This window comes from Melopsittacus undulatus, chromosome 7 (genome assembly GCF_012275295.1).
Source record: "Melopsittacus undulatus isolate bMelUnd1 chromosome 7, bMelUnd1.mat.Z, whole genome shotgun sequence".
In the NCBI taxonomy this organism is placed as follows: Eukaryota; Metazoa; Chordata; class Aves; order Psittaciformes; family Psittaculidae; genus Melopsittacus; species Melopsittacus undulatus.
In genome coordinates, this window is record NC_047533.1 from 34,645,868 (window position 1) to 34,670,337 (window position 24,470).

Consider the following 24,470-nt stretch of genomic DNA (forward strand, 5'->3'; position numbering starts at 1 on the left):
TTATTTTGTATGAGAGAGAAAACCAATTTCGGTTGTTTGCGTTTTCTTTTTTCCTCCCCCCTGACTTAATAACACTTCTTTCTGGTTGTGTTTTTCATTAATATTTTGAAAAACAGAAAGCTCAGGGAGGTTCTGAGTATTAATAAGTAATTTATGGACATTAGGAAGGACATTTTTGTAGGAGGACAATTTCTGATTCAAACTGTATTTTTGATACATTGATTGACAACTAATGACTGACTAGCATGGTACAATGAATGATTTTGTATTAGTAATTTAATAAGGACATATGCTGTTATTAGAACATCATTTTAGACTGCGTTTTAAAAGCCATGCAGATGGGAATTTACTGTTCATTCTGGCCCCCAGCAATAAAGCTGTAATTGATCTTAACCCTTTTAAAGGCTGGTTTGTTTTTTTTTTTTTATAGTTAGGACATGATAACAGAAACAGACTGGAAAAACAATTCTCTTCATAAGCAAAAAACATACCAATTTCATTATCCTCCTATGAGGATAAATTAATTACCTTTATATAGAGCCTAAATGTGCTGATTTGCCCTACCATTCTATTTGGTTTTTGCTGTAAATCAAAGTCCTTTTTTTTTTTATTCTTAAAGTCTCTTTAAATAAACATATTGATTCTCTGGCTGCAATGGAAATGACATTTTTAGAAAGTGTCACAAAGACTTTCAGCCTTGCATTGATTGAGTTTTGAATGGACAGCCACCGTCAATTATTTCTGGTTGATTTATTTATGATTCCCCAGAAAGAGAGAACTATGCATCTGTCTCTGACACACACATAGTGGCTGTGCTTGAGACTGATTTGGGTATCTAAAGAGAATACAGAAACACAACCAAAAATTCTGTCCTGATTACAATACATAAAACCATTTCTTACATGTTGTTTCCCTATTATTTTGGATTATGGGACACAGTAAGAGCCAAATTTGCTGCATTCTGTTATTCTTTTATAATAAAATGCAGCTGATAGGAATGGCTTAGATACAGTTGATCCTGTCCTAAAATGTGGGTGTAAACTAAAGGACTTTCTCAAGCTCATTTCTATCATACTTGATTATGTCTCTTGCAGTGGTAGGATAACTGGTATCAAAGGTTGTAGAGCTATAGAAAGATGGACTCCCATTCTCTTTTACTCACTGTGTGGTTTCAACTGCATAGAAAAAAGAGGTGGATAAACAGACAAAGGTCTGGGAGAGAAGTGGAAGACAAGGTGGCAAATGTAATATCCAAGTTTTGCATTATAGCCAAAGGTGAGATGCAGAGAGGGCAGACATTCATAGAAACACTGAAGGTGTAAGGAGGGGGCTAAAGACGATGATTGTCTCTGTATCATAGGAATACTAGTAAAGATACTGGAGGGGGACAGCTGGTAAGGAAAGTTTACAAATGCATACAGGGTGTAGGTAGTAATCAGTTCTCTATTATTTAACATAAGATCTGAAAATTCAAATACTGATGTTTGAGAAACAGGCAGCAGTTGCTCATTTACATAAGTTTTGTTATTAACACTTGTCACTCTATGACTAGGAGAAAAGGGCAGATAGCATTCAGGAGACACAGACATGAAGTGATATATACAAGTGAGATCCTACTTTTCAAAGTCCTCATGAAACAACTCTCTTCTGTTGGCTACCATCCAATCCAGGGATGGGCCCTAAGCCAACTTTTATCACTTTAGGATGAGATCTTGGAGCTACGGTAGAGAGTGCTATGGAAGTACCAGTTCCACATTTATTTTTATTTTTTTTTTAAGCAGACATTATAAAGGCACTGTATGAAACCATCACAGTTAAACACCTGCTATGTTCTGTGCTTTTCTGGTCTCCCTGTCTCAAAAACGGTACAGTAGAACTGGAGAAAATTCAGAAAAGCACAAGGATGATCAAAGAACTGAAGCAGCTTTCATACAAAGAATAATGAAACAGACTGGAAAGAAACCTCATTGAGGGCACTAGAGATGTATAAATCAAGAGTGGCATGGAGAAGAAATCAGTGAGAAACTGTCCAATGCCTCTTGCAAAACACTACCACTAGGGTACCAAAGTAAAACTATATGGAGGCTGTCTCAAAACACAAAGAGGAGTCACGTGAAAAGTGTAGTGAAGCCGTGAAACTCCTTGATGCAAATGTTACGGATACTAAGAGATTCCATAGATTCAAAGGTGACTATGCAAATTCTCAGGAAAAGAAATCTTTCAAAGTCTGTAAAATACAAAGACAGTACCTTTGACTCAGGAAGTCCTTCAGCCTTAAAACACTGGAGGCCGTGAGTGTATTGTAGGAAGAATAACTACAAATCTGTCATACAGCTATACTAATCTCTGCATACCTGCTAACGGCCACCATCATAGTCAGAATGCTGGGCTACATGGTACTTTGATCAGACCCAGTGTGGACATTCATGTGTTTTTCTAATATGCTCCTATGACATTTAGAGCTACACAAGTAATCTGACTTGTTGATAGAAGAATGCAAGGAAACCCAGAACCAGCTGTTAGCCTGTCCTTGCCAGCTATGCTTGGCTTGCAGTTAAGAGCTTTTGCCAGTATATGCCTTAAGGGTTAGGGGAAATAAGAAAACAATAAACTGATTTATGCTTGCAAACCACTCAATGATCTATTTCATCAGACGTCCTTTTGCCTAAATACCTTACTTTGTCCATATAGGCTACTTCGGTAAAATACTTATTTTACCAGTACAAGTTATGTCTTCATCAAAGTCCTGTGATTAGGACTTTGTTGCAGAACAGCCTAAACTATTGAGAAATATTTTACTCCATTTTTTTCCCCCACGTGCAGTAGCACAGTCACAAAATAACCCCCAGCCCCTTATGGAAACTGTGTTTTTAGAAGAGTATACATACTTTATCTCAGGTACCTAAACCTGACATCACTGGTTCAAGGCTGTATAAACATCCTGATAACCCTCCACCCTTGGAATCTTCAGCAGCCCTAGAAGATCACTAGGGCACTGATAAGTAAGCACACCTAATTTTTCAAGGTATCAAGTGTCAGTCAAATGGTTTGTAAAAAATTCTCTAATCACATACCAGGCAAATATAAGACAAGAGAGCTTAACCTATATCCTTGGAACAATATATCCAAAATGTCATAGGAACTACAGAGGATACAGTAGCAGGATTCACATATGATTCCTTCTGTTGCACCATACTTAAGCATGCATAAGCACTTGGGCAGTAGGAATCTAAAGGCAAAGGAGTTTGTGTAAAACTGGGTGGGAAACAGATTTAGCTACCCCCATTTCCCAACTTTTTGAATAAAGGGCACTCCTATTTCATTCTTTTGCCAGGATAGGGAATCAAGTATGGATTGTTTTTCATGGATTTATCTACTCACATAACTTCTCATACAAATTCACAGTCCAGACCAGCTTTTTCAGTTTTGTTCATTCTTGCCACACATGTATTCCTCTAGCTCCTGTTATTATTGTTATCATTGAGATGGCATTTGTATTCCAAAGCCTTATTTCCAAAGGTTGATAACTTTCTGAATCAATTTTCTTTGAGCTAGAAATTCTCGCGCTTGTTGTCAGCCTAAGGGTGGCTGTTCACATGTGAAGATCTGAAGAAAATCCATTTAATCATTTTTTGAGGATCAAATTTTTAAATAAACATAAGTGTATTCTCTACATTCAATAAATTGTTTGTAGTTTAATGGGAACTAAACCAAAAGATAAAGCTAAAGTAACATTCTATGATTTTAGCTGCATGAAACTCCTTTGCTGACCCTAATTCTTCCTCTGTGGTTTGTGACTCTTAAATAGGTGATAAAATTAGCAATATTTTTATGTACTAGGACTTTAAAAAGTTATGCCTGAAAAATACAAAATAAACAAAAATAGTACAATATCATGCAAATCAAATTTAAAAATATGTGTGATTGAAAGAAAAGATTTGAATTTTACAGTTATGGATTTGCTGCTGCAACTACATATGAGGCATAATCAGTCAAGCTTCATTCCAATTATACTATTAGGTGACTATACTTATGTTCAGGGATAATCCATGCAACTGAAAAAAAAAACCCAGTAAGATGTTGCATAATTCTCAAATTGGGATAGAAGAGCATGAGGGCAACTCCTTTTTCAAGCAGAAAAGTGGTTCAGAGCCAGTAGCTGGACAAATATCCAGCTGAAAGAAAACAAACTTGGAGGGACTTAAATCTTAAAAATAAAATCTGGATAAATTGATTCTAAAATACCATCTCAGACAACAATTCTCACTTTCTCCTGCCAATCCAGAAGACTATTTGCTCTTTCACATTTTAACTTTTCTGTGATTATGGATAAAAAATGTTTCTTTGTTACTAGGCAAAGGCATGAATATATGCAATAAAAAGTGTCACTAGAAACCGTCTGAAGGGTGGACCAGAATAAATCCTCAGGATACTTAAGAACAAAGTTTCGAGACACTACATGTCTAGTGAAGACTTACACTTTTACAGCCGAAGTTCATTCTATCTTTGTAGACACATTCTACACTTTTTTCTGCTATGTATTTATTTAGTGAGATACTAAGCTGTAAATACTGCAGCATTTGCTTGGAGAACAAATTGAAACTTCCTTAAAAAGCTGCTGTCTTCTTGCTTGGGAATTTGGTCAATGTGCTCTTTGCCAGGGATGCTCAACCGCATGTGTGGCCGTAAGACACTGTATTTGTTTGCTTAGGTTTCTAAAGATACGTCTATGTACCACAGAAGATAAAAGTACTTATAAATCCTGCATAAAACAGCTACATATCTAAAGCATCATCATCACTCACAGCATTCAGCATAAGTAAGAATACCTCCCCATTTCAGATCCCATCACTTACAGTAGTATACATGTTTTGGACATTGCATGAGATCAGTAAAGCATAAAAAGTAAAAATAAAGACCAGCAACATGGAAAAGGATGTAATCCGGAGAAATAAAAAAGATACAAAAGATGTGAGTTCAGAGTTTTCAATAATGTGTCCTACATTTAATGAAAGCAGTTCTTACCTGAGTGTGTGAAGGCGGTAAGCCTTTTCGACCATATACTCCAATCAATGCGTCTTTCTGAAGTGATATATTGAATTTTAGAAACTGTGGCTGATCAATGAAGAGTTGTGATCTCCAAAAAATCCCAGGGGGAACTTCTTGTATTGCTCTTCGGCCTATATCAAGTTCTCCAGAATCTATAGTGTTATTTTCCTGTGCAAATCCCCCTAATTTTCCTGATGGGTTAGAATAAGAAGAGACAAAAAATTAGTGCTCCTTTCTTGCTTTCAATCATCCTTTATAGAAAATGCCAAATATTTAGTATCACCTCAGATAAAATGTTACCTGACAACCTTTCTGAATATAAGATCTCAGGGAATTCACTGATTTGGAAATAAAAAAGCAAAGATACCACGAATACTTACCAAGTAAAAACACTGTAACTTCCCTAAGCACTAGCATTACGGAAACTCTTTTAGGATCTACATTAAACTATTCACTTTCCCCCCCAAGTATTTTAACAGGCGTTTTTGAGCATAAAGTCTCACACCAAAAAAAACCTAAAGTGAAATGCAGCATACAATTTTAAGGATACATAAACATAAGCAGTCATGAGAACTAACATAGTCTTTTCTGTGTTACATGTCAGAGCATTCATACAATACTAACAATGCCTACAGCTCTGTAGGCATTTTTTTGTTTGTTTTTCTGTTCCCCTATCCTTTCCAGAGGTGGAGGCTCTCCATAATACCTACATCCCCTGGACTTCTCACCCTCAGCCCTTAAGCTTGTAACCACTTCCTTATCCACACTGTCTCCTGAATAAAATGTATAATAGCATGTCAGGGTCTGGTTCTTTCCCTGTTTCTTATATAATAATGAATATGTATTTATCCTGCAGGCCAATTACTGGGAATAAGAACACAGCACTGAAGGGCATTAACAATTTTTCTCTATGAAACACTTGTGCAACTATCAGTTAGACTTAGGACACCAGTAATGATGGCTTGGAAATGCCCAGAAGAAGCAAAGAAGATGCTAACATACAAAAGACACATGATGTCAAACACTAACACTGAAAAACTGAACAACTGGTAGTGGCATTAAAAAAGCAAATGATGTTATGAACTTCAGATACACCCAACAAATTTTTTGTTCAAGTGGGTAAGTACAGGCAACAGAGACTCTATCTACCTAATACTACAGCTAGAATAGAGAATGGTATCATCCAAATCTGCAAGGTTTTGTGTCATCTCAGTGAAGCACCATCAAGTAAACGGAAGGGGTAAAACTCTTCCAGCCCAAGCCGAAGATCCCACAAAGCATGGGGTTGGATGTTATAGACAGCCCAGGCCTGTGCTAACTCAGATCTCCATGTTGCTCCTTGTTGTACCACACAGCCACATTGTCAAATCTGTCAATGTTTATGAAACTTTCTCAAAGCTCATCAGCAAACAAACTGCAGTTAAGTTGTGATAGTGCCTTCTACCTGTCAGATTTGTAGGAAGCAGAACTGCTAAGAAGTGGTTTGCACAAACCATCACCACCAGCTTTAAAATCTGGGATAGTTTAGATGAATTTGAGGCCAAAGAGTCACATCTGATGTTCAGGCACTAAGTCCATTCCGTATGGCTGGACACAGGCAGTCTTGGAAACTGGTCCAGGGTCAAAGCCTACTTTGATCTGATGGAATCAGCACTAACAATTATAGACTAAGACCCAAAGATGTGGATAAGAACTCGCATATCAACACATGTCAACATGAAGCAAGTAATGTCACATTTAAGCAGCTGGCACATCAAGGTGAACCTTGAGTGAAGCAATATAAAGAAAAGTGGAACTGTAGTTACAATCTTACAGTTTATCGTGTCTTTACCACTTTATACTTTCTTTCAGCAGCTTGTGTATTATAAAGGTTGAGCTAAACCCATCTGAATGTGATAAGCATGTTGAAATGATGCTGACTTGCTTGTGTACAAGTATTCTGAAGAACTAACAAAGCTCTGTTGCTACCCTGTCTCTTATGTTCAAATTCTACATTATTCATCATTTGATGGAACAAACTGACACAACCTTTTTGCAAACATTAAGACTGTAAAAAACTAGATTAAAATTTGAAATGCCAGGTGAGGTCACAGATTGATCTTTGCCACCTTTTGTGCATTCATGATGAACAGAGACTGCTGCTGAATTAAACAGGTACAGAAAGGCATTGAGTGGGAGCTTGTACCATCATGAGAGCTGTGCCACAGCAGTTTTGCAGTTACTGAAAATGTCTCACTTACAGGATCATCATATTGATCGGTGTTCTTCTGAGAAGAGACCATGAAATACCTGATTTTGGAGAAACCATTTTTTTACACTTTCCAGGATGAGTCTGCTGCTTTTCTAACTTTGGACTTAACCTTTCACAATATTTATATTGTATTCTAGAAGATGGATCTGTATTCACTATTTTAGTTCACTTAAGCACTGTATCTTACCAGTTAATTCAAAATTAAGCAGGTTGTGTTGTAAAAATTCACACATTGATGACTGATAATCTCTAAACAATAAACACATTTGCAGTATTGATCTGCAGCTTCCCCTATTTCTACGTTTGAAATTAAAAATAACTACCTCTTATAACTGAAAAGATGAACTAGACATATTAAGCACCTTTATCCATGATAAAGGTAGACTTTATCAAACATTTTGAACAAATTGCCAGAAATGCCTATTACTGGGGTTCAACACTTGTCCATAGCAGATAATGATCCTACGGACTCCCACTTTCTTCACCAAAAAAGAGGTAGTTTTACCTTGTAGCCACATGTTCCTTTAATGCCACAGCACCTCTCTCTTAATTGTCACTAGCTGCTTGCCCTCCCAAGAATAGGTTTAAATTATTGTTTGTTCCTAGATGTATCAGAATGGCGTACGAAAAATCTTAGTAGTGTCATCATTTCCTTTTGACTTTCAAACCAGTAACAATTCTTATAAACAGCTTTAAGTAAAAATATGAGCTGTCACATTCATTGACACAATTCCATAATGATATAACAGTCCAAATAACAAGATGAATTTTAAAATATTGTCCTGGATTCAGCAGTAACAGTAATTTTTTCCTCCTTCCTAGTAGCTGGGGCAGTTCTGTGTTTTGGCTTTAGTCTTAGAACAGTGCTGATAACACATCAGTGTTTCAGTTGTTGCTAAGTAGCACTTACTCTCATCAAAGATTTTTCAATCTCTCATGCTCTGCCGGGGAGGAGGGGCATGAGAAGCTGGGAGGAAGCAGAGACAGGACACCTGATCCAAGCCAGCCAAAGGGGTATTCCATACCACAGCATGTCATGCCCAGTGTATAAGCTGGGGGGAATTACCTGGAAGGCCTGGATCGCTGCTCAGGTCAGGCTAAGATATTGTTATTTTCCTTATAATTATTATAATTAGTTTTTATTATACTTTAGTTATTAAACTGTTCTTGTTTCAGCCCATGGGGTTTACATTCTTTTGATTCTCCCCATCCTGCCTGGAGGGGGAGGAGCAAGTGGAGTATGAGGGAATGGCTGTGTGGTTCTGAGTTACTGTCTGGGCCTAAACCATGACAAATACCCATAGAATCGTAGAATCATAGAACAGTTAGGGCTGGAAAGGACCTTAAGATCATCTAGTTCCAACCCCCCTGCCATGGCTAGGGACACCTCACACTAAACCATATCACCCAAGGCTTCATCCAACCTGGTCTTGAACACTGCCAGGGATGGAGCATTCACAACCTCCCTGGGCAACCCATTCCAGTACCTCACCACCCTAACAGTAAAGAATTTCTTATATCCCATCTAAACCTCTGCTGTTTAAGTTTCAACCCATTACCCCTTGTCCTATCACTACAGTCCCTAATGAAGAGTCCCTCTCCAGCATCCTTGTAGGCCCCCTTCAGGTACTGGAAGGCTGCTAAGAGGTCTCCATGCAGCCTTCTCCTCTCCAGGCTGAACAGCCCCAACTTTCTCAGCCTGTCTTCATATGGGAGGTGCTCCAGTCCCCTGATCATCCTCGTGGCCCTCCTCTGGACTTGTTCCAACAGTTCCATGTCCTTTTTATGTTGAGGACACCAGAACTGCACACAGTACTCCAAGTGAGGTCTCACGAGAGCAGAGTAGAGGGGCAGGATCACCTCCTTTGACCTGCTGGTTACGCTGCTTTTGATGCAGCCCACCCATCCTCCTGAATATATTCTATTTCATGATGCTTCTTCCTTATCCCCAAAATTTCTTTTTTTACAGGCTCTCCCAAAGAGACAGCAACACATATAAACTTAAATATTTATAGTTAAATAATATTTATATCATAATTTGCTCTTATATTGCTATATATATTATTATTTAATTTACAAAATATAGTAAATTTCTGCATCACATACTATCTAATGTATATAATCATTATATGTTTCATTTCTTATACCAATAATCTAATGCATTATGGGTAATTAATAGGTAAAAGATTTGCTATCTTTAATATTTGTAAGTTTTATTTCAACTGTCTGATGTTAAGATGGACATACTCCTGAACTAAACAAATATTTAAAGCAAGGAACAACACTTAATTATTATACAGGAAAAATAATTCACAATATCCCTAAAACGACATTCAGACAAACTTTCCTCCTTTGCAAACATTTTATAGATTAAAACTCAAGATACAATGTAAATAACTCTGCATAAAAATGAAGGCACAACTAAACACGATAATACTCAGCAATAATTTGCTGTTTAGTGTCACACATATAGTTTTCCATCCTTCAAGGGCAGTACTAATTAGATTATTAAATTGGAAGGCTCTATTTACAGTCCCTAGCATGTTCTCCTGTTCCACAGAATTACCTTGTATCTGGATCTTTTTCTGTGAGATACCTGCTATACACACTTGTGCTACAACTGTTCCAAGAAATTAAATTAAAAACATACCTTTTTAGATAAAAAAACACAGAACATCTTGTTAAGAAGTTGTTATACCTTTAATTAACATGAGATACTGTAAAGAAAATCAAAAGCTCCATACACGTATGCTAAAGCACAGAGAACATTTTTTAATGAGTATAATCTCAAAAAGAGCATCTAAGTAAGCCAAAAGAAATGCCCCTCTTCCCATTCACTTCTTTCCTCCCATTCACTCCTTTTCCCATTTTTAGAAATCTGCAATTAGGCACACATTATTGTGTTTCTGAACTGCACATAGAATTTATATGACAACAAATATTTGAGATGCACATAGACATTATATGACATAAAATAAAGCCAGCAACATGTGAGATGTGACCAACTGCTAGAACACAATAGTTAAACAAGCTGGCTTTTAACCTTTCTTTTCTATTGCCTAGCTCTTAAGAGTATTGATGCACCTCAGGTAAATGCCTGTATTTGATTAAGCATGGTTTACAAATTATGTTGGAAAACCTAACCTGAAATGGACTATAAAATTCATTAGAAACATAGAAAACACATATTCTTATCCACCTTATACGCCACCGAATGATGACTGTCTAGATGATCAGGTGATATGTTGCCAGCAGTTTACTGTTCATACAGAGAGAAGCACTAGGAGAAGAAAGAATCATCCACAAAAAAAAGCCAAACAAAAAACCTTTGAAAAAGTCCTGTTCAAAGATTCAAGCTTCACTTAATAAATGATTTGCATTTCAGGGTGATTTAACATGCTTTTACTGTCAATTATGACTATCTATTTCTATGTAAACCACAGCTGAATTTTCTCTGGAGTTTGTAAGTATGCATTTTCAGGTTCTAGTTTTGCTAATTCATCTCAGAAATATGGCTATGATTTTCTGACCAAAGTAGGCCCAGGATTATCTGGTTTAGGTAGGAGTCAAGGAAAATGCTTGGCCCATACAATGCTGGGAATTTCTCCCATCTCTATCAGAGTATCAGGGTACTACCATGGTCTAAAGATGGGCAATACTGAAAGTTGTTCAGCTGTTGAAATCTTCAAATCAAGGCTCTACCGATACTTACAGTTTTCAATAACTAGCATGATAGCACAGGGCTCCCCTCCTTATATTTCATATCTAGCCATCACACTTTCCCTTCTGCTTAACCTTTCTTTAATGATTTAAAATGTATATTCTCTCATCTGTCTGATGTTTAGTATTGATGTATGCTGATAAATGACCGTTTACCATATTCTGCAGAGGACAGCATTTCAACAGTGGATGGAATTAACCCTGCTCTCCTGTACAGTACTTGGGAACATAAGGAAGGAAAAATGGGATTTGGTATACTTGTTGTTTCCTTTTATTTTTGAGGCAAAGTATAACAGGTTTTAATTTGCAAAAAACAGAAATAAAATATCAAGGGAAAAAGAACAATTTTTACTTATAAAATACTTCCAAAGACATGTATATATTTTAGACAAAAAAGTATACTAGCTACTGAGGGCAGAAGATAGTGGTATGATGAGCTGTCAGTGCAGCATCAATATTCATTAACCACACAGTAGCTTTTTGCTATTTATTCAAGAACACAGAAAGAGATAATGAATATCTAAGTGCAAAAAAAAAAGGCAGTAGGGCAAAGGAAATGGAAGAAAAAAAAATTAAAAAGGCCCTAGTGGAGGATTCTCCTACGCTTACAAATGTGACAAAAGCATGAGCTGAGCTGTGCCTTTCCTATAACTTGGAGCTCTGCTAACTTGAAAAAATTTCAAGATGTCAGCTGCTGGCAGAGGCTTCTTCCTCCTCGGTGGTAAGGAGGTCAGCTCTATCTTGTGAAAGGGAAAATGGATTTTTGTGTAATGAAGCAAACACTGCATTCATCAACCATTTAAATCAAGTTTTCCATTCAAAACCTATTGATTTTAAAGCCTCTTTTAGCCAAAAGTGCACAGGCTCTTAAGTGTTTTGAGAATCCTAAAGGGCAACATGGAAAAAGGTCGATAAAAAAATAATCCTTTTGTGTGTTTTGTATTTTAAAAGCTTCTACAACAAAATTAATAAAGTTCAGGGTTTTTTTCTTTTTTTTTTTTTACTCTGTATGTTGGTCAGATGATTCAGATTCAATATTATCTGCTAGAGACTTTGAGAAAACAAATGGACATACACATGACCTATTAAATTTCAGAGAGAAATTAAAAAAGAAGGAAAAGCTCATCTGTAGAGAGAAATCCAAGCCATTCCATAGCAAGGTCATCATGGCACAGGAAGCTCCTTGATCATAATCCTGGCTTACAAATTACTTTGGAGAACATAAACTGAAATAGCCTACAAAATTCATCATAGCCATAGAAAACACACATTCTTATGCCACCTTACATAGCACCAAATCATGCCTGTCTAGATAAGCAGGAATGACCATGATCATGATTAGCCTTTTAAACACATCTAAGAGAGAAGCTTTGAAAATACGCAAAACCTTCCTGAAATGCCTTTTCGTGTGCCAGCTCTCCAGAAAAAGAGATTATGTAAACCCCTGTTTGGACAAGGCTTTGGTCTGAAAGCTATACAGAGCTCACTGGGACTCCCAAAGTTTGAAATCTGGTGTCAGGTTCCCCTTATGAAATACTGTGTCCTGTCACCTTGGGCTCCCTGGGTTTGTTGTGGCCATTTCTGCAGCATGAGACCCCAGCCCCTCAGGCGGGATGGTCCAAGCCAGCCTCAATACCATCCTTCTCCCTCAACAATCATTACATTATCAAAGATTTTCAAGTAAGCGGAGGTTCTGCTTCTCTGGATGTGAAAAAAGGTTTTCTACCCTCATAAAATATTATATTAAAATTCCCATGAAGAGTTTGGTTGACAGCCAGCTTTCCTAATATGATCAACACTATCACCAAGGATCCATCAGTCTAACATGATAGGTAGGAGGAACAGTGTGCTCCTGTGAAATATCTACATATCTATTTAAAATTACTATTACTTACAAATGTTCTGTACTACCATTAAATAAAGAGTTTTGCAGAAGAAGTGTTAAAAGTCTGGCGATGTAAGATGGAAAGAAGGAGAGAAAATTGGTGCCTGTTTCACTTACCATTTTCTCCAGCAGGTACTGTTACAGGATGTGTTGGCACAGTATCAGAATTCACTTTTCCATTCTCAAATGTATCATTTTCAGTTTGCTGCAACTGCCAGTTGAGGCCAAACAGATGCATTGCTGGTGGTAAAGGATACAGGTTATTTGATGCTCTTAACCACAATGACAAATTGTACAAATAATGGCTTTCCACTCTTCACAGTGGAATAGCAACACATACATTAAAAAATTAAATTACAGGAACAAGCATTCACAGACTAATAGTTCAACTTAGCAATGGCACTAAGCAATTACTACCACTGTCCTTTAATGATACAGTGCTTTTCGTGAATGCAGTTGACAGAAAGCTCACCAGTCTCATTTTGAGTCTTTTACCGGTCCCAAATCAATGTTCAAAAAGATAAGCAGTAATTACATCCTTTTCTCTTTTTTCATTTTTGATCCTCCTGAAGAGACAAATCATTTAAGTGAGCTCCTAAATGACCTACTAAAATAAATGATTTCACTAGCAGACAGATCCATTTTGGTTAGACAGAAAGGGAAAAGAAACAATGCAAGAGGAGAGGAAGAAGGGTTCTGTGGGTGTGGAAGGGCTAACCTAAGACATGAACACTCCTTACCATGCTGTCACTAACACCCTGTACAACCTCCAGTTATGTGCCCATTCTCCATGTTAATCTGCAGAATGAGGCCAAGACCATTAACAGAGCTGCAGACGCTTGGGGCACTATGCTCCGATAATGATAATGCATATGCTAGGTTTCTGAACTACTTAATTCCCCACAACCACATTTATTAGAAAGGTGATACCATGTGAAAAAGTTTAGCTAAGCTAATTATGAAAGACAGAGTCAACCTTCTATGGTTTTAGGGGGAACTACTTAAGGAACCTTGATATCAGTGGGGATTAATGAATGAAGCCCCTGTCTAAACTTTGAGAGCAAAAATATGGAAAAAAATACCTTAATACTACACTGTAATACATGCAATAAATGCAATTTCTTGCTATCTGTGGTGCATTTCCTTCTCTTCCAATGACTCTGTGATACCAGCAAAACTCATTTTATTGTAATGACTTTAATTTGCATTTGGTATAACATGGGTTTGTTCATTCCATGACAATAGTTATCACCAAAGCTAAAATAGTCTTTAGGTGCTACTGGGGAATAAAAATACACTGGAAAAAAATCTGTAGTAACATATTTTAACTATCAGTGTAAAACATAAGGAAAACAGTTCACTGTATCTTGTCGCTTCTGGTCTTTTTGTCTCTGAAACACTGCTATAGTAAATGTTATGAATTTATTTATCCCTTCTATCCAAATGACAAACAATTCTTTATCCCTTTTCACCTCTGATCTTTCAATCTCTTTGTATTGACCAACCCTTACCTAACACAAATAGGCAGCCAACAAACACAGCAGAACTAAGACCTTCTGCAGGTCTTTGCCTTAAACCCTCCCCCTTACCCTCAACACAACAAAAAAGCCAGTTCAACCAAAGACATTACTGAATGTTTCAGAGACTGAAATCCTCACTACAGATGACATATTCTCTTTATTCCAAGCCTCTGACTCTACCGTTACTCTTCTTTCTCAGACCTTAAATTGCCTTTCAAAGCGTAATAATGTAGAAAGATCCTTGACCCTAAAACCTTATTTCTTTTTCCTCCTTTCATCTCTTGTTAAACCATAAATCTGACCGCCACAATTTCTGGCACATCACTCGAATTAGCCATTATTATTCTGGCCTAAGCTGAAATTCTTATTTATATATTAATCATTTGATCACTGTATCTGTTTTAATATATTTGATCAAAATCCCTAAGGTCAAACTCTATTATTTGTTATACTAGTCCAACTGACTGGCAGCAGTGAAAGACTGCAAATAGCTAAATAACATGATTCAAACCCAGTACATTTCTTGTCTTCAGTCTGGAGGTCTAAATCACCTTTCCTAACTTTGCTAGCTTCTTATCACTCTTCAGGAACAAGAAAAAGAAAGCGGCATTCATTTTGTAACTCCAGAAGTGCATCCCTTCAAAAAGTAAGAGCTTGGATCATCATTAACAGCACTGTCTGCAGGTGCTGTGTACATGCCCTGTGCCTCTTCATGCTCCACTGGAAGATCAGAAGGGGAAGTTCCAACATGACCTTCTAGACATTCCCTCATAACTCAAACCAGCTGGAATTTGAAGATTTCAAAGGCAAGGATTGTGGGATCTATATTGATTACACATCAAAGAACCTTAGTTACTACAAGGTAAGTGACAAGTACCTCTTTTTACGTGTACTGATGTGTCTCATGGTAGTTCACTGTCAAAGATAGTTAACAGTTGCATCCCTCAAAAATACTAACGCTCTCTCAACTTTGACTGAACTAGCACCAAGTTCAACAAGCAGTGTTTAAAAAAAATGAACTGATGCATACATGCAGCTGTCTCACAGACTGTGAATATCAGAATATTTTTGAAGTAGACCAAAAATGCTGCTTGACAACTCCAGTGACCCAAACCTTACAGTATGTACTAATACACTAAATAATTCAACTATGTAATCTCCCTGAGACAGCACTGTGGAATTTAGAGAATTCTCCTTTTACTACAAGCATGTGAGAACGTGAAAGTATTAGGCTTGTTGATACAGGCTCAAAATACAAAGCACAATTTCTTTAGCGATGGGGAATTTTAAGAACATGGGTAAATTGACTGATTAAGACAAATTCAGGCACTATTTTGTTGCTTAAGATCAGTCTCTTCTCAGCCAACCATAAGGCAAACTTTAAGCCCTTATCACTGTTACGAACAGCAAGGCACCTCTTAAAAGTTCTTGATGCCCCCACAAGTCTGATAAGCAGCCCCTGGTACTGGTAACTGAAAACTGAGAACACACCTCAGTGGGGGGTCTGAGCCCTTGAAGTTAAATGTTATGAACTCGTTCTGAATTTCCAGAGGGGGAATGATGCAGGTAGACTGCAGTGGTGTATATATTTGTTTGATTTCCTCAGATCTAGAAAGGATGAAGACTTTCTTCCACTTTTGGGATGGGGATGTAAAAGTTCAATCCCTTTCTCTGTTTCTACTATGTTCAGAGAAATGGTAGGTTTACTTCTTTCTATAAAGAATTAGATATATGAAGCAAAATTAAAGCAAAAACATATAAAGCAAAATATATTTCTCTATTCTCAGATGTTATTTTAGTTCCAAATCTAATGTAAAGCAGTTTCTTGATGTTTGGATTAAATATTGCCTGTCAGGTCTCCTTTATTCCCATTCCATTTGGCATTAATTTTGGTGTTAGAAAATGACAATGAACACAAGAGACCCTTCCTAGAGTAACTAGTTCCAAGTCTGCCAAATCTATGAGGCTACTAACACTGGAACAACTTTCAATACTGGCATATATATCTGTGACTTGTCTGAGAATGCCAGATGCCTCTAGCCAAAAGACTTGCAGGTTGGGATGAACGTGGTCGGGGACAACAACTCAATCCAAATAAACCACAGCTGCAAGCATAGATGAAGCCTCAGCGGATGGGAGAGAAGACAGGTTGTCACAATGCAAATGTGTCCACTAAACCCTAACAAAACCCTCCTTTTACTCTTATCAGGACTGGGATGACTCTTTCCATTATGAACAGGATGATTTTTTATGAAACAGATGATGATATCCTCTGCCTATTCTGCTGTTTCAGTCTCCAGCTCTACTCTGCAAAGTAATCTCTAGCCACCAACAGATCTTCACTCGCTAGAGTTACGATAACATTTTACTCTGGGACTGACAGAGTTGTTTAGGGTGGTATTTGTACTGCCGTTTGTCAAATTACCAGCATTATGGCCAGCTGTTTATAGCGAGATGGTAGTTTAAATGGTGAGGACTCTGTCCCCTCTAACAGAGTAGAAAGGAGAAACACCAGAGAGAAGAAAGACCTCTAGGATCTGCGCTGCTCTTGGCATGAACACAGTATCAGTGTCTAGGTGGTGCTGGTTGATATGGCTGAATTCTCCAGAACAAATCTCAGCATATGAGGAATAAGCAAACCAACAGTTGAGCTTTCTCCAACATCTCCTCCCTCCTATACTTCTGCAAAGCAGGACATGCCAAATGGACTGAGATTCAAAACGTAAGATTCAGAGCTCAGATTAGAGTGCACTTATACCTACAGTAGCATTGATGTTAACACAAAAATGCTATCATTTGTTACAGGCTATCAGGTAATCTTACCATCTGTTACCACATAGTTCACTGAAGGTTTTCTGAACCACCTTAAACTGTTTTGTCAAGCCTGGCTGATCTTACCTTTTACTGTGTAATTGAGGTCTACTTATTCTGGTTTGTAATCAAGTGTACAAGGCCTTCATTTCCACTCAATACTTAAAACAGCAAATAAGAATACATTTCACAGCAAAACACTTTAAAAAGTATTATGACTAGATTACACTGTGTAAAGAATTTTACAGTAATATACTTCAAGAAGCTGCTGCTATCAGGCTCTTTTATTCTTTGAAAGTTGCCAGCCCATTTGTCTTGCATGCTCCTTTCTCAGGCTAGTACTGCTGTGCTTTATGCATTCTCTTTACAAGGAACTTGTTGGTGAGCAAACATACTGTATTATCACTTCAAAACCCTCCTCGGGACTTTCTTCAGGAATCCAAAAAGAAATCAGTCCCTTTATTAGTAGGTGGTAAGACAGGGTAATTTATGTAACTATGTGGCAGAACTAGAACTTATGAGAGCTGACAACTACCTGCTGCACTCGACTGAGGAGTGTTTTGTCTTTGCTGCCTTGCTCACTAGCTCAAAGCTCTCTTCTGCCAAAGTTATGAGAGGCACAAAAAAGAACTGTAACAGAAAAGTAATTTAGGTAGCTGTTTCTCCATTTAGCAAAAACTGGTCTTTTCTGGATTTTTTTTTTTCATCTCCTCAAAACACTTGAATGGTGAGAGGACAGGGACAGGTAGTTGATAAAGAAATTTGATGTTAGCATCCTCCAGCATCAAGGATGTAGTTCTGAACAGAAAACAACATCTGGACACAGATGTGAATATACATACAATGTTAGGGTTTATGATTGCTATCAGAAAGAAAGAATACTTTTTTTCTTTGTAGGAAGAGCAGCAATATGCAGTAAAAACCAGAGAAACTTATTTCCTGTGCTGGTCAAAATTCAAGGGCCTCTCTGTCATAATTCACCAGGATCAAACACATCTTTTTTTTTTTTAAATACTGTAAGTGACAAATAGGCTCATGAAAATATGAAAAACAAAGGGCATAGCAAACAAAATTTGAGCTATGCAAGTGAGAGCATTAAAGATGCAAGTGGTTAAGATAAGGTGATAAGATAAACAAGCAAAACCATATGCATATATGCACAGGCTTTATTCAGAGAAGCAGCCTACAGTAACTGGAGAGGTAACTGAAGTCTGATTCTCAAGTCTCTGAAGTACTGGTCAGAAGTGCCAGTAATTCATCACCTTCTATTCTGAATTCGGTAAACTTGTTTTTGCAGTGAAAGTTCTAAAAATGACAGAACACATTTCAGGGGAAAAAATAATTCACAGACAGGAGAATTCCTTTAAGTAGAAATAAATAGAAACAGAGTTGCCTGAATTGGGGAATGGACTTCCAATGTTCCTCCAGCTCTTTCTAGTATAACAACAGATGAAAATTAACACTTGACAGCAGAAATTAAAAAACAGCAGCTATGTCTGAACAGCAAGCATCTCCCCAAGACCTCTGGAGAAGGTGCATGGTGTATGTTCTATGAACATAAAGAACTCTACACTGTGGCAAAAGTTGTCAAGAGGAACTGAATGATGTTGATGACCCTCTTCCCTTTCTCCCATATGTTTTACAAAGTATGGTAATCAAGTCTTATTATTCATGAAGCTGTATTTTAAGAGGAGCTTCTTGCTAAGATACTGAACCAATTTTCCAGGACTGCTACGCATTTCTGGGTCCTGGTGCTTTCAAACCATGATTTACAAAATTACTTCCCTAGAATTAATAGAATAATATATATGCACACTTGCACATAAGGAAAAGTGAGTATCATTTATATTTAAAGCAATGCAAAAAGATTATAATTTAAACTAAGCAAATTGCAATTATTGCTCAATCTTGTTGAAGGATTATCTTCTAGTTCATCTCCCTGTTGGCAATACATTTTCAAATGAAATATTTGAACGCTGAAGTGGTTTTTGAAATTATCTCCCATATATTTTTCTTGCAGCTATAATTAGAATCTAAACCTATTTTATTCTGAAGGACCTGGAGTGGACCAGAGGATGTGCAAATCAACTGTCAGTGATTTGCATTCATTTGCTTTTTTCTAAGATAACAGTATGAGTTGAATGTTGCTGCAGATCAAATAGTGAATTAAAAATAGTTAATTAAAATTTCAAATAAAGCAAATTAAAAGTTAGACAAGTTATTTATTTATTACTGTTTTTCTCAAATCAACAAAAAGACTGTTATCTCTAAATTCAAATTAACTTAGAGGTGCATGCTTTTGAACACCCTCAAAGGGTTAGCCACCAGAAGATCATACAAAAGTTTCCGAACCTATATTTTGAATGTAAACCATATCAGTATAGCATTATATGAAAAACTTAGCAATATCTGTCAAGATCAATATAGTAACTGAAAAAGTGTAGTCTCTTTCCTTTTATCCTAAACTGTTAAATGGGTCCATTGATTTTACTGTTTCACCTGAAAAAAAAAAATCCAAGCTTTACTCCTCATTTTCCCTTGGAATATTTTCTTAACAAAGAATTTGCAAAACACATCACAAAAAATTGCTAGAAAAAAAATACAGCAACAAAGATGTATTAGCTATCTTCTACAGATAAACTTACTTTCTTTGCCACTAATCAAAGATTATTATATGCCATTTTTAAAGTATTGCTGCATATGAATTAAGATGCATGCTAGTCTTACGAGTATTTCTACTATATTCACCCCAAATGGAACATTTAGACCTCTGAAAACTTGTATAGCTAGATGCCTCATTTTAGTTGTCAAGCCTGGGACTTTTATGTAACAATGGTCTAATTCTGTCAACAGCATTATGTGAGGCTCAGCCAAAGCTTAAGGGAGACTCCAGATTTCTTAAAACAGAAACAAAGATTCAATAGTCTCTTATTTAAATACGATATTTATTCTGATGATAACCCAATGTTCTCCATCATGTAATGGTTTAGTGTGAGGTGTCCCTGCCCATTGCAGGGGGGTTGGAACTAGATGATCTTAAGGTCCTTTCCAACCCTGACTATTCTACGATTCTATGATTCTATGTAACAGTCTTCAGTGCTACCTAAACAGTCTTTTAGTATTATGCTGGGCTTTCTCCTGAACAGAGCTTTTTTGGGGTTTTTTTGGTTTTTTTTTTTTTCTTTGTTTCTGTTTTGCTGTTTGGTTTGTTCTTCTGGGTTTTGGTTTGTTTTTTTTTTTTTTTTTTCCTTCAGATAATGTTGTTCACCGTTAACAAGATGGTGAAAAACCATTACAGGTACAGAAATGATGGGGAAGCGCATATTAGATTGCAGACTCCTCTGAGAGGAGGGTTGTTTGGTCTCTTTTAGTTAATGCAAAGGCATGAAAAACATTCCATAAATTTTGGGTTCCTATCTAATGAAGTCATAACCAATGATTTTGTTGTCAAGTATTGTGGGGGAGGAAAAAAAGTACTCTGATTTACACTTTTCAAGACCAGGTTGAGACTGCAGGATAATTACTTTGCTGTGTTCCTTCAGGCATTTCTTTACTTTCTTCCTTCTTTATCTTTAACTCCTTCTCTTTCCTTCCTTAAACTCGCTTTCTGGAAAACAGCTGAGGCTCACATTTGTGTTTATCTGTTCTATTTTTGTTCCACAACTCCAACTGAAGTCTTGCTCAGGGCGACATCCTTTAGATTGCAGCCCTCATGAAAAAGAAGTGTTAGGAAAAGAAATGTCCATGTAAAGTCTCAAAATTCATTGGAATCATCTTTCTTAGCCAAAAGCATCAATGAACAGGTCCAATCATTTTTATAGTTCAAAAGCCTTATTTATTACAAAACAACGCAACAAAACCCCACAAATCTCGAGGGATTTAACAATAATAGTGAAGTGGCACTATATCAACATGCTTAACCTATTTGCATGTTGATGGCATAAAGAAGTGATGTCTGATTAACAGACTTAAAGACCAAAGGAAAAAGAAACAGGGGCCAATTAAGGTGATGTTCAAAGGACACACCGAGCTGGGATTTTATAGTATGTAGTGAAAACTACTGGTGTTGCATACTTCCATCTCATGACCGGCTAGAAAAGATCAAAGCTTTTTAATTCCATATTAAGAATGACAGAGTATTACAGCAAACGTGCAATAAGGAGAAATGCAATAAGCCTTAATAAAAGATGATAATAAGGTTTGATAAGAACTTCTGGAATGTCACCAAATCTGGAATGTAAGATGAAAGCAACTGCATGTAGAGATTGCAGTGTGTTATTTGGAACCCCACAGAGCTAAACTGTGATTAGAACTACATATTTTTCCATAAATTAGCTTTTGTTTTGAATTTCCTGCTGAGATCATATACAAGTTGTTTGAACGTGCAAGTCAATATATAGGTTTTTTAATTCTTTGCTGTTTATAGGCTTCATGATATCACAATTACAGCGGTCCACTTGTAGATCAAAGGTATGTGATTGAGGCCAAAACAAAATAACTTAAAACCTCTTTACAAAACTTCTTCATGGTGATTTAGATCTATCCAAGATAATTACCACTCACCTACCTGAACTGTGCAATTATGTAGATGCATAAACCAACCACTACACATGGCTCAATTTGCAAAACCACAGAATTTCCACTTAAATCCACATTTTAAAACAGTATGGACATGCTGAGATCACCATGAAAGAGGCCTTTTTACACAACTCTGCCTTACCTCAACACCACCATACAAACTTGTAAGCCACCTGCTATCTGCATGAGCAAACAATCCCGTGCAAATCACTGGTTCAAAACCCCAATGTTTAAGTTAGCTTAGCGATTGCCGTCATCCACCTACTGAAACCTCTCCACCACCCTCTATTTCAGCTCAGTTCCTCACAGGGACAGAGTTCCTCACTACATCACCAGCAATTGTGTCTGCCAAAACAGCTGTGCACCTGGGCCAGAGACACACAGGAGGAACTGGGTACTTGATGGAGCATCCCTTATTTTATAGTAATTAATGCATTTTATGTGCATTGAACTAACACACCATGTTCTTCCAGCAGCTTCACTAAAGTGAGATGTGGCTTTTAAGAAACTATTCCTGTCAGGAAAGATATACCGTAGATTCATGAAAAACATTATGAATAAAAAGCAAGCAGAAAAAATAATTTCTCATATATGATTTATGGAAGAAACCTATGACATAAAGACAACCTTACTGTTAATTGTCCATAAGGCCAGTGATTTGTTGCTTGCAAGCCAGTTTTTAAACCATTTTGTATGTCTTAAAGAGTTATGTAAGCCTTGAGAAACATGTTAGGATTACAGTTTCACATTGATTGTTTTTCCCCCTTAAAATAAAATTAGCCAAGACACTGAACTACAAAATCTTACAGATGATGTTAAGAATAGGCAGTCTTCGTTTAAAGTAACAGTCACTTATAAAATTGATGGAAAAAATCAACTACTCCTTTTGCTGTGTGAAATGACTGGATTAGTAATAAGGATGCATTTTATAATTACTTTTTGCTCCAGCTGAATTGAAATAACAAGAAGCATAGTAACTCCCCTGTTCAAACATATGGATACCTCAGTATCCTTACCTCTACTTGAGATTACAAACAGGAGAGGGACAGAAAAGAAGTTGCTGGGGCAACCTGCTCTAGTAGAAGGTGTCCCTGCACATGGCAGGGGGGTTGAAACTAGGTAATATTTAAGGACCCATCCAACCCAAACCATTCTGTGATTCTATGAAATACATATACTACTCTTCCTGTACCATAGTAATGGTAACTTAGAAGTATTTTTCAATTAAAACCACAGGACACAGACCTGTTTCTTTATTTAGAGGTTTCTGGAGCTAGCTCATTTTCCAAATGGCAGATGTTAATTTACGATACCTAACCCCTTCCTATATTACTTCTTGCATGGACTTCTCAAGAAATGCTTTTGTGAGATTTTAATTCATCAAATATTGGCAAAACCACTCTGTTTTTGTTTGTTTGGTTTTATCACTGAGAAAAACTAAGTTTGCAAATGCAAATGTCCACAGTTGTGGTACATTTCTTTTTCCTGGGTTAAAAAACTACAAATGTTGTTGCAGGTGATGATTCCTAAGAGAGAGTATTTCTTTTTTTTTTTAATGGTTTTGTGAATGAAGTTGTCTGAAATAGCATTAATGTGAAAATGAAGGGTCTCATATTTAAAAGATTCCTGTCTACTTCAGGGGACACCTACTTTCATCTATAATTAATCACTGCAGTGGGGTAATTACACCTATATAAAACCCATGTGCTTCTGCGATCTCAATCATAAATGTAACATCAAATAATATTGCTCAAAGCAAGTTTGGACACATGTACTTGACCTTTTTATTCTAAAGTGCTTGTGTATCAAGAAGCTTACTAAAATCTCATCTAAATCTGACATTTTTAACAGCATGAATTTCTTAAAGCATTCTAAAAGAGACCAAACAATTGTCTTCGTAGAAGAGATTAAAGATTGCCATTTATAGAAAATACGCAATTTATAAAAGATGCAACTTGTACACAAAACTACAAGCTTTACTACAAGTATTACGATCATAGCAGATAGCACATCTTAGGGACTGTCTTGTTTCTTCACCGACAGGAGTTGTAAATTAATGGAAACTACCAGCAGAGAAGACTGTAACTGTATGTTCACAACAAAGATAATCACCTGAGTAAATTTATCTCTGCTTTGCAAAATCTCTTAAACATAAGCATGCATATAAAGTATTACATATGCATACATACTAATAAAATATACTACATGTTTACTTGCATTGATAAAATAGGAACTACATCTATAAATTAGTGTAAGCTTGCTATTTATCAAAAAAGAAAAAAAGGTAGCTGGTATAATTTAACTTCATTTCTCATTAGACTAAAAATTGCTACTATTTAGAAGTCTGACAGAAGATTATAGGAGGAGAGCAGAAGGGCCAACATCTCTACAGAATGTGCTTGAAAGAATCATAGAATCATTTAGGTTGGAAAAGACTTTTAAGATCATTGAGTCCAACCATTAACGTACCACTGGCAAGTCCATCACTAAACCGTGTCCCTAGGCATCATGTCTACATGTCTTTTAAATACCTCCAGGGATGGTGACTCAACCATTTCCTTGGGCAGCCTGTTCCAATGCTTGACAACCTTTTGGTGAAGAAATTTTTCCTAATGTCCCATCTAAACCTCACCTGGTGCTACTTGAGGCTGCTTGT

General features: G+C 36.8%; 1 protein-coding gene across 2 annotated transcripts in view; it reads right to left on the reverse strand.

Annotated features, from left to right (window-relative positions):
• TENM3 (teneurin transmembrane protein 3) overlaps positions 1–24,470 on the reverse strand; it is a 321,907-nt gene that overhangs the window by 87,776 nt on the left and 209,661 nt on the right. For both annotated transcript variants that reach the window (XM_013129075.3, XM_013129074.3), the window contains exons 5-6: positions 13,023–13,145; positions 5,026–5,240 (exon numbers count right to left, since the gene is read on the reverse strand). In XM_013129075.3, the coding sequence (XP_012984529.2) occupies positions 5,026–5,240; positions 13,023–13,145 (338 nt within the window). The remainder of the gene's footprint in view (positions 1–5,025; positions 5,241–13,022; positions 13,146–24,470) is intronic.